This window comes from Apteryx mantelli, chromosome 9 (assembly GCF_036417845.1).
Source record: "Apteryx mantelli isolate bAptMan1 chromosome 9, bAptMan1.hap1, whole genome shotgun sequence".
Taxonomy (NCBI): domain Eukaryota; kingdom Metazoa; phylum Chordata; class Aves; order Apterygiformes; family Apterygidae; genus Apteryx; species Apteryx mantelli.
Genome location: NC_089986.1, coordinates 7,236,478 through 7,254,687, shown reverse-complemented (window position 1 = coordinate 7,254,687; position 18,210 = coordinate 7,236,478). Strand labels below are relative to the sequence as shown.

Genomic DNA, 18,210 nt, shown 5'->3' with positions numbered 1-18,210 from the left:
AATCCCTTGTTCTAGTGCGCGCCCTAAGGATGGTTTTCCTCCCCCCACTAGACAGTGATTGGTTTAAAAAAAGGCACAAACAGTCCAGAAGGAATAACCGCATCTGCTTTTTGCCAGTGCAAATCTCAGCAGAAGAAGCAGCAGCAGCAGCATCTCCTCTGATGGCAGAAACCTGCTGGGTAGGCACACCTTACGTCCCTTTGGCCTTCAAGGGAAGACAGGTTCCCAAATCGCCTGGGACCTGTCATCAATGAGCAGAGCAATGCCTGGTTTTACTAGTATTGACCGACTTTTCAATAGAGATCACCTTGTCAGATGATGTTTGACAGGCATCCTCAACCGAAACGTGCAATCTGCTCTACGGCTGGCATTTCCTTTTCATTTACTTTGTTTACTTTATAAGAAAATAACCTCATCCTATAAAAACAGAATTCAGCTCATTATAATTTCTCATTCAAGGGTAACTTCAAAACAAGAAGACAGAAAGAAAGGAAGAATCCATGCCCCCAGCCCTAAGACTTAATTAAAAATCCGGGACCTCAAAGGTATTTAGCCTCCTAATTCCCAGTATCTATTTATTGCAGATAGGAGTCTAAAGCCAACAGATTTTCAGCTGCTAGAGACCATCTTCCTAGGCTCTCAACAATGAACAAAGGACCATCAAAGCTTTAGCAAGTTCTTTCTTAGTTTTCAAAAATCTTTTTTAAACAGAATAAGCATAAAGAAATCTTTTTGAGAAAATCTGAGCCAACTAGACATTCTTAAACATGTGGGACACAGAAACAAAGAATTACTGCCCTTTGGAGACAGCATTATTTTGCTACAGAGTTGGTTTTGTCAGACGAAATTTTATGACACATAGTGGCAATCATCCATCTTTGATGAGCAGACACACACTAAATCAGGAAGACTGCTCCCCAAGGATCATCAAGTCACAGTGAACATACAGTTTGGTGTATCATCAGCATGTTAAGCAAATATTGTTAATTTGATGTAAGCTGGCTAACGATTCTGCAATATTTAATGCAAACTGATGCATTTTTACCTAGAATGACGAAAAAGAATTAAACGCAATGAAAACAGGTGATCTTTGGGAATAAACGAGCAATACTGCCGGTGAGAAAGCAGTAGTCCGTGCAACATGAAAAAGCCAATTCCAGCGCGCTGACAAAGTTGTAACAGTCTCATTGCAGAACTCTGTGAGCGACCCTGATCCTAGACACGGCACAGATCAAGGCATCGCTGAGAGACAGACCGCAGCCCAAATCTGTCGGATGTCTAAAACATCCAGGCCAGCACCTAGCTACAGAGCCCCTCAGCCTCCAGAGAGCCGCAGAATAAAACCCTTGTCAGAGGAAGAACCGAACTGAGAAACAACACGAAGCGAATATGCAAGGAGCCTCTGTCATGGAGAAATGGGTTGCTGTCTTCCCTAAAACGAAACATCCATAATGCACAGATTTCCAGGCCTAAATCTGCAGGCAAGTATTTTACTTGAGTCTCTTTGAGAATAAAAGCCGCTTATTAAATCACTGGCTGTTCTAGGAATGGAGAACTTGTCATAACAAAGCCAGCAGTCTAGAAAATGCCGTGCCTGTTTTGGACAGGACACACTAGAGTAAGACACAAGAAAACACTCATTGACTTTACTCCATAAACATCCTTCATTTTGGCTGGACAACGGGGAAGGAGAGGTGGGAATTTCTGGTGCTTGCTGCATGCAATATAGTTTCTAAAGTATGAGCTTCATTAGGCTCACCTACAAAATGAAAAAAAAAATTAACTTGCCTTTTGAAGAACTTTAATAACTGTATTATATTGATTCCCTGGCCTCTTAGCTGGGGAATTCCATACGATGATGATATATATTGCGGCTCCTCTCATTCAATAAATATTATTAAAAGTTTGGACTCCACACTTCTTCCTCCTTTTTTTGAGAAAACATTAAAAATTTTCTGGCCTCTGGTTGCTGTGGCTATTTTAGTCGTGTACACAAGGACACATCTGAGACCACTCCCCTAGAGCTCCACTTTCAGGTCACTTTTGTTGCACAGACTAGTTTCCAAATGAATGATGGGGGTTTTGCTTCCCTCCATCACATCATTCTTTAGTCACAAAAATGATTTATCTGTCGACAGCTAGGTTCACTGGCCCCAGGCAACTGATGTCAGTTGAAACCACTCAATGAGAAACAGAGAACACTATACCAATTTAAAGAAAGAAAAAAAAAGATATAAATACCCATCTCCCCTAAGACTGCCTCATAACTCTTTTGCTTGCTGTTGCAATCATTGCTTCCTTGTAAATGCCAGAATTTCTGTACTAAGCCCTGGAAGGGACAACAAGCACAAGCAGAGTGAGCTTTTTCAGGTATTAGGTGTTTTTGTTTGGCTACAACACTGATTATGGCTTAGAGAAGACACAGTATTTGAACTTAATAAACATTTTTCACTTTCCTTATTCGTAAAGCCTCTCTGTCAAAGGTGTTGCATAAAAACACTCGAACAATATAAGGTTGTGGTTCAGAATGGCAGCAAACAGCTCTACAGATGAAGTAATAAATGAAATGCCTCACCAGCGGATAAAACAGGAGATGCACTCATGACATCCAGCGGAAGGGACTAACCTAGGAGATGCGCTAACGACAGCCACTGCTAAGGACTAAATTAGAAGTCTGCTGTTGCTAATGTCCCTCCGTTGTCCATGAGAGGGACAGCGGTCCAGAAAATAATTCAGAGCACTTCAGTCACACTCCTGCAAGCATCTCGCTCCACTTAAATTGCACATCGAAGATGAAAGAAAGAAGAAGGGTTACATCGAGATTTCCGTGCAGATTGCAAGCTCCCGAGAACAAGGACTGTCTCACAACACGCTTGCTCAGGGAAGCCCCCATTCTAGGTGGCCTTTGTAAAAATTAGTGTATTAATACCTTTAAACAACATACCATTTAAAAAGAAGTCTAATGTTAAGAAATCTATAATCTAATCATGAGTTTAGCATTATGAAAGACATAGACATATTAGACAGTAAGCAGCATTTCCAACACAAAGTCCACGGCTAAAATTAGAAAAGAATCTATATATACATACACAAAGTATTACATTTAAATCGAACCGGGAAGTCAAACAACTGTTGCTTATTCAGTGGCCCTCTCAGTGGCTACCCGTGATCCCACATCTGTAATCTCACAGCGCAGAACAACAGTGGGCCGCAGCTCTACACTTCTCTATTTGAACTACAATCGTTGTCACAAGAGCCAATTTCACACGGGGCTGTTTCTTGTCCTTGTTGCAATTCATCACGGGAAGACACGAGATCCAAGATACCTCAGCAAGGCATAGTCCATGAATAATACAGTGCATTGCTTTGACCTTTTCAGTTCACTTTGTAGTGTGACTGGCCAACCGTTCCTGTCCTCCCCTGTTAACCACCCCATTAACCTGTGAGGAAAAGGTGGAACGGACAGACAATTAGCCGGCAGAATACTAAAAAGGTTAACATCGAACTGCCAGTCCTGGCTTTCCTGAGCTTTAATGGGTATTAAGATTCTGCAGTCTCTTTCCTCTTCCAAAGCCTGCAGCGAAAAATAAGAAACCACACAAGATGAACTTTGTTCTCATTGCAGATTATGATCATGTAGTTCCTTTCAGATGTCACGCTTGGATGATTCCAGCCTTATGCATGAATAAACTGAGAAGAATGTTTATTTTTACCCCTCTCAAATATGGAGAATATTCAATTAGAGCAGTGAACTTTTTCTTTGAAGCTGGTCATTCTTGAGTAAAGGAAAACCGAAGAAAGTAGAGGCAAAACGCTCCATACGGCAGTCGTCTTTAAAAAGGTCAATACTCGCTCCCCTGGCTCCACCAGCTGAGTCATTCTAGTCATTTCCTAGTCAAAAGGAGGAAATGGTGGCATTTTTCCGTCCTGTGGGCTGTCGGCTGCAGAAAGCTTTCTCCCAGTGCTCACCAAGACTCCTGGGGCAGGCGGACCTCACATTTCGCAGGCACGTACAGAAACTGAGGCACAGGAGTTTGGGGTGAAGTTTCAAAAGCAGCCGGTGAAAGCAGCTGCCCTGTTTCCCTTGAGTATCCATAGATGTTTGTAAAAATCTTCCAGTTTTTTTCCAAAGATCACATTGGCATGAATAACACCGAGTTACCTCGGCAAGTATCAGCAAATGTTTTCAAGAAATTTTGTAGTTAAAGAAGCTGATATCAAGATTTCCCATGAGCTTCTTTGCTTGTAAAGATTTTCTAAGCTTTCCTCTGGCACCCGTGCCACACCGGCAACATCTTGTGGTTCAGTTATGACCTCGAAGAGTTTGTTTTTCAGATGCTGTCACACTTCTGTCTTTGTACAAAAGCTTTACTTTGAGTTACTATTAATAGCAATGCTATCAAATACTTATTTTAGATGGGAGAAGTGGGGGCAAGAGGGGGGACCTTGCCACTACCCACTAGAACTCCAAATTTTACATTTATTACGGGTATTGCCTGCAATAATGCACAGTCTTTTTATTATCTTATAGTAATAATATAATCCCTCTTTTGCTTAAGGTGAACAGTGACATTGAGACAGGAAGAATTACTAACAAAGAACAGATAAAGCTTTAAATTATAACAATGACTTTCTTGGTTTCTCTCTTTAATACATTTTAAGTCCAGAAGGAACCATTATGATCACCTATATGCCAGGAATTTTCACATTATGTTTTTTGATGTATGGGATCCTGAATAACTTACCATTTCTCTTTACCATTGCTTCTGAGCATTATCACCGATGGACTTGCACAAACTATGTATTGAAATATTGGCACACTTAGGGGCATGCTCACAAACTATGACAGATTAGAAAAGCACAATTTTTTTCCAGAGGTGCAGTGCGTCTTTTAAGGATAAAAATTTTATTGTATTTTTGTAATGCCTTCAGTGACTGAAATCAGCACAAAGTAAAGTTTAGCAGGCCTCAACATCTTTAGTGTGTCAAGTTGGAAAGATTTGTAGCAATTTTAATGAGCCCTTGTTTTTGATTTAAGTCTGGAATTGAACTGCATATGACTGGGCATTTAGTGAGAAAACTGCTTTTCTAGCAGAGCTATAGCCAGAGTTTAGCAGCTGTCCATATTTCCACCTGTTACCAAGACTAGAGGGAAAACGCCACAAAGAATTTTACAGATCGCTTTCACCGGTTAAAACATATCACTCATTAGGAGGGTAGTAAAACTGCCAAGAACCAGATTAAATTCCAACTACGTTGAACAGAACGGACAAATGAAGAGAAAGAAAAGGGAAGGAAATCCATTCCTGCATTTGTCCAGGTGACCTAGCGGGTACCCACGGCGGTGAGTGAATTGTCCTAGTGCACAGAAAAAGGGCTAAACACCCTGCTCGCTAAATGATGGCTAAGGCAATCCGTAAGAGCACGAGACGGCCAGGAAACACGCAGAGTCACTACGCTGCCTTCAGCAGCTTCTTGCCAAAGCCTCCTTTATAAGCCACACAGTAGTAACTTTATTTCTGAAACGCGTTTATCCGCCGCCGTTGTTGAACGCGCCCTAAGAATTTTTGTTTTCCAGAGGGATGAGACCATCAGCTTTTACACATCAACAAACAAGCAGAGAGAAAGCTTTTTTTTTTGTTAAGATACAGTGTCACTTTTTCATGGGGGTGAGAGCTGGAGGTGCATAAAACTGAATTCTACCATTTAATTAGCAATCAGCAATGATCTGTCAGTCAGAGTTACTGTAATTCATGAACTGTTAAGTCAAAGCAAAAATGGCAAGTAATTAGACTGTATCCATTAGAGCTTCACTAGCGCTCACTCATACAGCTAGGGTTTCAATCTGAGGAAGAAATGGATGTGTGAAACTTTAATATATTCAGCTTTTTAATTAACAATCAGTGCTGATTTGTCAGCCATACCAACTGTAATGCACAAGCCATTGAAACACAGAAAAAAGGCACATTTTCAAAATCAGTTAGGCTTATATTTACATTCCCTTCAGGCTGAAACACTGGAGAAACTCCTGAAATATCATCTTTGCCATCACAGAGCAGCGGAAAGCATGTAGGAACTTGCAGTCCAACATAGCCAATAAATTACTTGCAGTTTGGGTAAAGACAGAAGTTGAATATTTATGAGAACATCAATGCTGAGAGGTAGTTAGTATCTCCAAACAGCGACAAACAAACATGACCATTTTTAACTGCACATGGAACAAAATCTCCAAGAGCACAGGTAAAACATCCAATATTCCAGTCAATCTCATTTTAAAAGAATCGCTAAAAAGAGTAATAGTGTGCTTACCTGGCTGTTATGCCTTCTCCAGCTCTGGATGGGTGAGGAGGTGTTGGAAGAGCAGTGGAAAAGGTCATCCTTTACCCAACACTCACAGGTGTCAGTGAGCCTTCAGCTCCCACCTGGCCTCCAGCATAGACCCAGCCCTCTCCTGAGCTTTGATGGGCACAAGATGTGACTTCCTCCGAAGCAGAATGGGCTCTGCAGTGCGCCTGGTAGGCTGAGGAACAAAGATGTGGGCTTTCCACATCTCTGGCCAAAAGCCAAGCCCTCCTTCCACAACTCTCAAAGAAACTGGGGTGCTGGAGGGAGAGGGGGAACAAGAGGCATAAGCGTGAGCGTCTCCCAGCGTGAGCTCTGCTGGTTCTGCTAGCCTGCCCGCTCCACTTGCACTTTTCCTCTAGTCTGCTGATTCCTGTATGAAATGCGGAAAAGTGTCTAAAAGAGATATGTGAAAATGGGGAAGACCGCTAGATATTTTGAGTTTAATAAAGAAAAAGATATGAGCCAACTGAAGTCAAAAAATCAGCCCAAGCCAATCCAGCATACACAGGCCTTTGGGCCAAACTCATCAATACTACGCAGTTTGTGCCTTTAGTACAAATATCATAATTTTAATTGCTTCCAGTTAGGCCTCCTATAGCTCCCCCTATGTAGGGTAAACATGTAAGAATGCTTCACACCTCTTCATAAGAATCTTCTTTTTTATTTCTTTATACATAACAGCAGACATCTCTTTACCTTCTTCAACATCTGAGGGTAGCTCCCACTACGGTGAGATTCTGCACTTAGTCAGTCAGTGTTTGGATCACCTGATAAAGGCACCAAGACAGCTTGAACTAATTACAGTTTGCAGGTAGAGAGCTAATTGCACTCCTAACTGCCTAAATCAGGCAAACAAATGCATGGCTGCATTTGTACCGAGGGTGATAGAATACTCTGTGCCAGCTGAAATTTCAGCCCTAAATAGTGGTAATGTTCTTGTCTAAAAATGACTTTTGTTTGCCTAATGTCTGGCAGAGGTAAATCTATTTCACTAGATGTTTAATTAGTTTGTTTTCGTGGCGTTCTCATTTCCATTTTGGCTTTTGTTACTGACAGGGAGAGAGCAGGTTTCTGACTATGCCCTTAAAACCAGTCCAAAGGTAAAGAACATGGCACTGGTTTGCCTTAACCCCTCCAACGTCAGCTGCATAGAGCATTCAGCTAACATTTTTAGCTCTCAACAGCTTTTGTGATTTTAAAGCGCGTTCTAGCTAGCCCCTGTTTTGTCTCTGATGGCTGGCTTTCAGAAGTTGTAAACATCCATCTCACAGAAGAGTTTTCAGTTTCTATTTCTGAAACAGCAACTATTTTACTGCAAAATACAGGTCAAGCCTTCCTGTTGAATCTACAGCAGATTCACAAGCAGGTGCTCTCAAGTAGCTGTAATCTCTCCAACATTTGTCTTTGAACAAAAACCTATAAAAGATTAATCATTTTAGTCCATAAAGGCTTTAACAGCTTGCAGTGAGTAGATGTTTGCGAATCGTAGGTATAGGGTTGTGAATGGCTGGACCATGTAAGCCCAGGCTTAACCTAGGAAAGGAAGTTCACGTGATTCAGATAAATGTCAAAAGGAGAAGGGTTCAATTCCCATCTGTGCTCCAGACTTCTGTGGGCTCTCGGACAGTTACCTGCTTTTCCAGTATCTCAGTGCTGGAGAAGCAAGGAAACAAACTTGCTCCTCATATATTATTCCATTTGAGCTCAAGCTTTAGGGTAAGCCTAGGTACCCACTCCAAACTACTACCTAAAAGCAGTACGCTGTAATATAAATAAACTTCTGAACACTATTACCTATTTTAACTCGTTAACAAAGGTAGGTTGACAACACGATCCGGTTTTCTCAAAACGTCGAAGTGCGTGCCTAAACAAGCTCCATGCCAATGGGCAGGTGACATACCTATTCCAAGAAATGTTCTCCTTAGAGCGCTACTTCCCAGAACTTTAAGGTACACACACCACCAGGAGAAGAGAGCAAGCATGCTGTTAGAAGACTACGTTTGCTTTGAAAGCTTGGATGAATAGCACAGAATACTGAAACATCTCCACCAAACACCCACACAACTGAAGACCCTTTCCTTTGATAGCTGTTCTTCCATTTTAAAAGGCACTGATTTAGAACAATGGTTAAAAATAAAGATTCTGCTATCAATGACCACAAGCCAAAAAATGGAAAAATGAAATCTTTCTGATAAAACAGAAGTAAGTTATTCCAAGTTACTCAGGGAAATAGAAGGCTTAACTGGAGATTTCAACTTTTAAGAACTTCTTGATTTTGTACAGTTTATAAGAAAAAAAGGTTGTGTTTTAAACAAAGATCATCTTTTGACCTCCTCTTCAGATAGTTCCAGTCTTTCTGAATGAAAAAAAATTATTTTGTATGCTGAATGTGCACTGGCTAACTCTTTACCAGAGCAGTAAGTGAATGAGAGTGAGATTAAAAAGGAATATTCTCACTACTTTAAGGCCTGACCCTTAAAGAGGTGCAGAGCAGCTCCCCTAGTTTTGAATGCTAGAAATCTCAGCATAAAGACTTAAGAAATTATACTTAATTCAGCTAAACTCTCTGAACTCAGGAGTTTCAAATTGTCCATAACATGATTGAAGCTGGGTGCTTTACAAAACCAGGTGACCACCGTTGCTCAACAGGGCAGCCCATAAAGGCTAAATAGTAGAAGCATTATTATTTAAAATACTGGTTTGGGGAGCCAGGCTCACCTAACATTTAAAAGAACACCAACCAAAAGACCCCTCGAAAATACATACTTGCTTTAATGTTACATGCACATGTAATACTGAAAATGGAAAAAATGGGTGAGAAAACCTCTCATCCGTAAAACTTTGTTTTTCCTTGTTTCTGTTACTCTCTGTACTTCTCTAACCTAGAAAGCCCACCGCAAACTCTAATCCTGTTCTATCATGTTCTCAAAGTTTCTTGCAGCTTTGTGACAGCTGTAAAATTAATAAGCCCACTCTCTACTTCATTATCCGCTTACTCAATAGAAACACTGAACAGACCCCCATGGAGCCCCACTTAGTATGACCACAGTGGAGACTACTAAGATTGGCTATCTAATGGGTAGAAAGATCGGCTAGTTTTGTATTCACCACTAGTAGTTCCATCGCTGCTAGCAAACTTGCAATAACGTCATACAAGGCAATGCCTTACTAAAATCAGGTCACATGATATTTATTATCTCCAGCATCCAAAAGGCTTGTTACACCGCTATAGGAAATTACATTGAGAACAAGTTGTCAAGCCAACAAAACCTATATAAACAATTACTTACCAGCTTCTTATTTTAAATCAAAATCTCGCTAAATGTTTTCACTTCTCTTTACCTCACTGAAAAACTTCTAGTCCTCTTACAGTCAGTATCAGAAAACTGAATAAGGGCTTTCAGCACAGTCCTGAGATACACAGTGGCAGCTACTCTCACCAGTTTGGGACCAAACATGCCTTCAATTAATTGCTGCTAAAGTACATCACTTTGGAGTATAGTGAAAAAGCGGTACCAAGAGATAATGAATACATTGGCTATTTTAAATCATCTCATTTAATGATGATAAGGGGACACAGTTACCATTTTATCTTAGCCCTAACTCAGTTCTTCTTTTAGAGCTGCTTTTTAATAAAAATAAAGTCATCTCAGGCTGAAACTAACAGGTTAAGATAATGAGGTAACGGGAACGGAGAAGAGGGTACAGTTTTCCAGGAAGCAGACAATCTTCCTTATTCTTCTCTTTCTTAAAAAGTTAGCAAGCCTGAGCGAACTAGTTCCTCCGTTAGAAGGTGACATGCAACAACTGCAGAACCTCAGGTCTCAGCCCTCTGAGCAATCATTTGCCATTCATCTAGCAAGGTCAGAGCTGCACCACAGTGGTAGCGACAAGATTAGGCAACAGAGGTACCCTAGAAGTTGGATTGGTTTTGAGTGCAAGCGAACTTGAGATAGAAGACAAACATGAATAATTTGGAAATTAAAGGAGACCAGAGAAATAATCCTATCCTACGCTTGCTTGGAGAGGTGGCACAAGCAGTGCACGGAGGGGAGACTGTGTAGTTCAAGTTTTCTGCTTTCATTTTTTAATGACATAGACAAATGGATTTATAAAAGGCACTTCCATAAATTAAAATCTCTCTTCTCCTAATACAGTCCTGTGAGAACAGACTTTTTAAGCAGCAGGTTTCAGCATATGTATTTTCAAATTAAAAAAAAACAACAACAGATAGTGGAAGAATTTTATTGCCTGAACAAGCATTTTTTAAAAAGGCAGTTAAAACTTACTTCCAGTTCTGAGTTTTTAATAACTTTTAAGCTGCTTTTGCTTGAAGACGACTGCTGTACTACATCCCTATACTATAAACAAGTTGCAAGGCTTGCTACCTGCTGCCCCTTTCCTTGCCCTTCCTCTCCCCCCCCCCCAAAAAAAAAAAAAAGAAAAAGCAGCAAGCTACCACACACTCAACTAGTTTACTTCTCCAAACTGTCACTTCATTTTTGGGTTATGTACCTATTGGAGTTCGCTGAACCAGTTCAAATATCATCATAGCAATTTATTCGTATTTTGAAATGAGAACAGTCTTCCCAGTAGTTTGTTTAGTTAGGACTACGTTTCAGAAGACTAACAGCAGCACCACCTCCTATATTCACACACTAACCAAATGAAGTGTTATAATGCAGAAGTGTTCTCGCAGCACAAGAAGAGTCATTTAGAACTTATGCCAAAAGTGAGTGCATTTACAATTATGTCGTGGAAAAGGGTATTAGAAGTTAAACAGAAGCTTGAAAGAAGTTGGATTAGTCAGAGAAAAAAATTTTTGCAAGAACCTGTTTATCCTGGAGTTTATCAGGTTCCAAAAAATAAATAAATAAAATTCAACAGCTCTAGTTGATTTTTCAGCATAATATTTATTAAATGATTTATTTCCTACAGCCACTTGGTGGTTCCTTAGTGGATAAACTTCAGTGCATATTTAATTTGGATGTTTGCTTCGAGTGGATAAGGACAAACCACACCCCCCCCCCCACACACACACACGGATCCATATTTTTGTGGGGGTTGGGGCAGAGGGAGGCAAGGAGAAGGGGAGGGGAATGGTGCACATGAAAAGAACAATGGTCAGTTTTGGTAGATTTTGTCTGCTAATTAATATATTACTAGCTATAGCTATAGGACTAGCCAGAATACAACATTTTTTATGAAGGAAAAAAAAGGACTTTTATAAAAGTCTGTTTAGCAAAACCATAAGCAGTGTTATTTTAAACAGTTTATTTATTTACATTGCTTGGATTGGCAAAAAAAGCTATATAAAAACAGTTAACAGACAAAATATGACACACTGGGAAGCATCACTAATTACATATAGACATAAGACAGCATTGCGGTGGTTAAAAAAAAGAAAAAAAAAGAAACAGAAGCTGAGAACTCCTAATACAAACAGACAGTTAAACCGTTAATGAAATGCAGAAATATACATATTTAGATGGTTCCTGAGATGGTGTTGGATCATAGCGGCTGTTGAGAGGAGATGAAAGAAAAATATTGGTGTGAATGAAGACACTAATATATGAGCAACTCGGGTAAAAGCCTTAGTAGTACTATACCTAAAATTTAACACACCAAACCCAGGCCCTCAAGTTTCAACTCCACACCAACAATCTCTTGTATTAAATAAAGAACTGTTAACTAAGTATTTGGAAGTTCCCTTTAGTTACGGCTGTTTGGGGCAGGGGGGGAACACAAACAAAACACAACAACACAGAGCATAATTATTTTTCTTGGACTTCCACTTCAAAGAATTGAATTGTCCTGAATCACTTCAGGTGGTCAAAGCTAGTCCTGGCCTTTAAACTTACTGTTCCAGTAAACCTACATAACTTACCACTGTGTTACAGTGAGACTGCAGAAGACCATAAGTCGAGTCACTCAGATAAGAATCTATTTCTTTATAAACAGCCACATTTACAAAATATCTGGAATAAGCAGCTGTATAACAGGTCAACTGTCATACTTAAAAGGTCATGTACTTCACAACACATCTCCACTGAAGACATCAACAGCTCGGGTATTAGTTTAGAGCGCTCAGCCAACAGATGAAGTAAGGCAAGCATAAAAGAGTCATCCAAAACAGTGGTATGTTACATGACCATCATCTTCATTTCAAAATCTGACAAACTAGTTTATTGCCTAGAGGGGACAGTTTTTAATGAAAGAAAATGCTTCCATTATGCTGGTGAGAAAATAGATTTGTGCAAGAGAACTTTATGTCTTAAAGACCAAGTCGCTTGTTCCACTGATTAGCTGATCTGCTTCAAAATGTCTAAAAACCCCTTGTGATTAACTTAGTGTTATCTAACATTTTGCTAATTATTGCTAAGTGCTAATGACTAAGGTACCATTAATGTCAGTAACAGGTCATTTGAACAGCCAGCTGCTTGTCAGTCACTACAATATGGCATTGTATTTTAAAACTGCTTCATATCAAGTGGGTTGTTGATCGGCTTAATGTGTGACTCCTTTTTTCAAAAATTGAAGGAAGGCTGACCAAGGAAGGAGAAGGAACACCCTGTTGGGGAAAAAATAGAGTTATTTGGTCATATATTATCAGTGTCAATAGTGCAGTAGTCATCCCTCAAACTTGAGGCATAGTATACAGAATGTATCAGTACAGAAGAAATTTAAGATTGGCAACTTTTGAAATTAATGATTCAGCATTTCTGAATTTTGAACAGCACCAAACCAGTAGAATGCATAGATTCAAAAATTTTAAAGAAGGATTTTCCTTGTGATCAGTCTGTTGAGAAAGATGCAGAATGCAAGAACGTTTTTGAAAAGTAGCCGTTAATTAGACACTAATGCCCATCTTGCATCATACTTTTTGCAATAATAGTCTCCTTCCATATTTAAGGCAAGGTATATTACAATAATTTCTTAGAGAAACAGAGCTCCCCTCAGATCCTGCAAGCTTCTGTATTCTTACTAGATTTGAGCCCCAAATTAGATGCTGAACACGTGTCTTCTTGGCAACACAAAGTGATAGACTACATCACAACAACTTGTCAAAAGCTTGCCTTAGATGTGCCTATCTAGGTTAGGAAACTAGGCAAAAGGCTGACTTTTCTAATGCAAGGAGTATGGGCTGCTTCTGGGACTTACAATTACAGTGAAACTAATGCATCAGTGTGAAGCCTTAAACATTAACCTCTTGGAACCAACTCAAATTTTATATTCATTTTACATTAGTTCTTAAAGTACTTTAACAAGCAATCTTCTGTTGCTCTTTATACTACAGCCAAGCTTTTCCAAGTATAAACAGGTCATGGCAGTTAGGTAGCTTGCTGCACCTGCATGCTTGAAGAACCTGTTAAATAGGGATATTCTGAGCAGGAAAGGGTATGCTGCTTCACCATGAACTCTAGTATCTGTTTATGGCATCTTTTATTTGCAGTCATTAGGCAATATTTCAAAGTTAAATCCTAAACTTCTCTTTATATAGCAGTTCTTATTAGACTCAAGTACTGCACAGAGGTGATTTTTTCCTTTACAGAGAGGGGAACAAGTTGTTAAAACATAGGTGAAACCAGTTGCTCAAGACCACCCAACAATCAAGACTTTAAAGTTCTGAGAACTCAGGCCAGCGAGAGAGACTGCAGCTTGGACACAAAGAACACCACCATACTTTGTTGTTTGCACTGAACTGAAACAAAAAGTAATTCAATCATGTAGAAATGAATTAAGAAAAAAACTTGCAAAGAAACTAAAGAAAAATATCTGTGAAAGAATTCATTTTCCACTCTGAACCACAAATAGCACCAGACCAATCATATGAGTATTGACTCCAACCCTGTGCACTAGAACAAGTCAAAGGAAAACCCAACACCAATTAACACATTGTTGATTCTATGTTTTCTATAATTGTACCATTTTGTCTTTGTTCATGCTACTTAGGATGTTTTATGCTCACTTCATGCAACGTGGACATTAATGGTCAGGATTTGGTGTATGGCATTTTTCAGCACCAAATTGATTATCATCTCTTGCATCACCACAAGTGGTAGTCCTAATAGGGGTAGAACACGATCTGCCAAAGGCATGACCATTTAAGCTTTCCAAGTTGGAAGAGGGGTTTTTTTGTTTGTTTGTTTGCATTTTTTTTTCTTTCTACAGCACTTGGAAGACAAACATTTGGAGAACCAGGATACAGCACAGGTCAAAGCCTGGAGTTTGGAGAGCTCCTATCAACAGATTTGGAGCAATGAACATTAACCAGACACTTGACAGATCCATTTAGGCTGCATGTAGAAGATGAACAAGCAGTCTACAATTAGGAAGAGGTACAACAGTTGATCTAAACAAGGAAACAACCAGGACACCTAAGGTCAACTGGTATTTTTGCTCTACAGTTCTTCTACAATTGGGGAGGGGGAGGGGCAGCAGCAGGGGAGACAAAGAAAAAAACAAAACCAAAAAAAAAAACCCAAAACAAACCACACACACCACACAAGCGTGTGCCAGGATATTATTTAAACAGAACAATTTGTCTGAATAACAACTTTGACTCTCTCAATGGACTCACTCAGGCAGGTTTCTTACAGCTTTAGTTTCTTACTCAAGACTGAATTAATTCTCCAGCTTGAAGGGCTGAAATCCAAGCCTCACTTTTTCCCCATGGAAACTAATATACATGCTTATTACACTTAAGTCTTGAACCCATTCCCATTTCTTGTTTATTACGCATTATAATGGCCTGTACATAATGTGTAAAACTGCAGGGTTTTGAAAATATATTTCTACTCTGACCCAATCTTATGATTCAATCAAAAGTGGTTTTATGAAAGTTCAGAAGAGTGGGACAGTGCGAGTGTGTGTTGGGACACTCTCTCTCTCACACACACACACACACACACACACTCACACCCATCAATACACGCCCTGCTGCTAAGCTATAGCTTACTACCTCAGAGGCCCTCTAGGAATAATTTGTGAAATTTAATGGGAAAACAGTCTTTACTACCACCTCAGAGTACCTATCATTATGGGGAAAAAAAGTACATAATAGGGTGGAGATGGGCAGGGGGAAGGTACAACTGGCATTTTCCTGAGATACAGATACAGTGCTGTATCAGAATGATGACAGAATAGTATGGTTCAAAAACAGTTGTCGGGAGAACTTTAACTGAAGAAGGAAAATTTCTAGAGAACTCGATTATAACCACTCACATAGTTGTTTGTTTGTTCTCCCCCCCACCCCCAAAGCCAGGGGATCTATTATGATACTTCTCTCATCCCCTATTATTAATTCATATTGCCCTCATGCCTGCCTCAATTGGGAGACCTGTACAAAATAAAGATATTGCCCTGATCTAAAAATGGCATCTTAAGCACACCAAATCATCTCTGTATTAAGGTACTGACATGTTAGGCAGTTAGAGAAAAATACACAGGACAAAGGCCCAAGAGCAAGATGTCCTACAAACTACAGGCTTAAGAATGTGTTTACTCAGCATACTGTTTACTCAAATACTAGGAGTGAAAGGGAATAAGATGAAAAAAATCCCTCCAGATCTAGTCTACTATACTAGACTGTACTAGGAAATTGGGTTTGGGCAAATGTAGCAAAGAGCTGCAATCAGGAGCATGACACAGGAGAAGGACCGCAGTATGTAGAACAATATATTCTTTTATCAGATTTTTCTTAAATGCATATAGAGGACATAATTCACTTGCCTTCTTCAAGATTCTTAGGCTGCAGCATCTAAATTTTTCTACCCTTTCTTCACAGTTTGTTCAGTGTCGTCTCACTACTTTAACTGATATTTTCACCACACTATTTGGAGTCTGTACACCACATTCATGTACATTGTCCTAAGATAAAAATCATGAATCACTTCAAGACTGCAGACTGGGAGCTTCTCACTTGCTCAGAAGAGAATACATATGTCTGACAAACTTCCAACTCCACTGTACAAGGTAATTCCTGGCTTCTAGTATTTAAAGCAGATTCTTCTGTATCTTCAGCATCTTAAACCTTCTCATTAAATGACACTACTCGAAATAACACATGTCTACAAATCTAGTTAAAAAAATTCACTGTGGATCTTAAGACTGTTAGAATAAGATCTGCATCAGGCATTAAAACAGTTGTGATCCTAACGTTATTTATTTGGCCTGCACAGCCAAATCACTTACCGCTAATGATGATGTACTAGTCAGACGGCTGCCTATAAAACTCTCATTAGTTGAGCAGGGACTTCGCCCTTCTGTTGTACTATGTGTCATTAAAGCCCTTCGAAGAGCCCTCTTTGGTGTTTTGGTGAAAGAAAACGCTCTTGTAACCTAAGAAGTTTGATAAGCATTATTATACATTGACAAAAACCAAGCTACAATGACTACCACAATAGACTACTATTCAGACTTTGAACATTTGTAGGACAGGACCTGAGTCAGAAGCATTTGGTACCTCTTCCTTAATATGACCATATCAAAAACAAAATCATAATCCCTTGCAGGTTCTAATTTTAAGGCTCCCCCTCACCCCTTCTCTTCACGCTTCTGTCCAAATATGAAGATAACGTTTCAGAAGTCAAAATGAGGTTGGGTTTTGCAAAGTCAGGTCCCTTCCATGAGATTGTTCTCAGTTCAGTCTTCTGCAGCTTCCAGACTATAGCAGCCTCTACAGTTTTCTCTAAGAAATAGTATTATCATCTTGAACATAGTGAACCTTCTGCAAGGCTGCCAAGAAGGATGGGGAGCAGATTTCTTCCTTGCTGTGTCATACTCAGTCACCCCTTCTCACATCCATAAGCTTTAGTGGAACCTGACCCAGAGCACAGCGAAGGCAACAGAGCAGACAGGCAACCTTCCTCCAGGCAGACCCTTTCAGCAGAATAAGGCACACTGCTTTGGTCAGGTAGGCAAGAACAGATAAGCCATATGCAAAGGAGAGTATACTACCACAGACAGAGACCAACACTCAGCACTTTCTTCATGGCATTTTAGAAGTCTATGTCATTACCAAGGACATGCACCGTCTACATCAGTCCTACCTTTGAAGATATTTAAAATTAGGTAATTGTGTGTAGTTTTAAGATTTTAATTCATTCCATATATTAAAAGCAGTTAGGACTGAGGTCAGTTTTATATTTAAAACATTCCAAATATTAAATTGAAAACAAGTTCTGTAACAGACTCTGAAACAACATATTAGTTATGACCATAATACATAACACTCAGGACTACATACATGTACTCAAACTATTCAGTCAAAATCCCAAACACTCCCCCCTGCTTTCTTTAAGGAGCTTATACTTAGAGTGTTAGCTCAGATTAAGTTTTTCCTGTCACTGCGTAAGTCTTGCAAAATGCCTGAAACAGGAACACTAGCACAGTTCTCTGACTACAGCAGGTTTTACTGAGAAATAGTCTTTGGAGTATCTTACCTTTTTTGACGTTTTCTTTATTGCTCTGGATGCCCTGCTCAATGTACTGTCCATATCTTTAGTGTTTACTTCAATTGAATCAGGATCAACCGTATAAATGAGATTTTCCTATAGACAAAGATCACCTTAATGGTCCACAAAAATGCCAGCTCTTGTCAAAATATCATTCTCTAGCTCATTAGCTCAAATTTAGAGGTTTTTAATTGTCATATTCCTCCATTGTTAACTCCTAATATACAGTTAAGCAGCTATTTGCTCTTGTGACATTTCACAAGATTAGCTACTGGTGCAGTCAGTTTATGGAAACACTTCATCCATCAGTTTTATGTTTGGTTTCACTCAGTTTCAAATGCAGGGTTGACCAAAATAAAGGTAATAGCTCTCAAGTGAGCCTGAGGGGTTTCATAACATATCCCTTTAC

General features: G+C 39.6%; 1 protein-coding gene across 2 annotated transcripts in view; it reads right to left on the bottom strand.

Annotated features, from left to right (window-relative positions):
* Positions 1–11,604: 11,604 nt before the first annotated feature.
* The window catches only part of ECT2 (epithelial cell transforming 2), a 31,580-nt gene continuing 24,974 nt past the window's right edge, over positions 11,605–18,210 (bottom strand). The window contains exons 23-26 of one of the 2 annotated variants that reach the window (XR_010885000.1): positions 17,790–17,897; positions 16,540–16,686; positions 12,747–12,916; positions 11,605–11,865 (exon numbers count right to left, since the gene is read on the bottom strand). Coding sequence is in view for 1 of the 2 variants with exons in the window: in XM_067301625.1 (XP_067157726.1) it covers positions 12,827–12,916; positions 16,540–16,686; positions 17,790–17,897 (345 nt within the window). In the remaining variant the exon portion in view is untranslated. Of the gene's footprint in view, positions 12,917–16,539; positions 16,687–17,789; positions 17,898–18,210 lie in introns of both variants that reach the window. The other variant, XM_067301625.1, reaches the window with a different exon arrangement.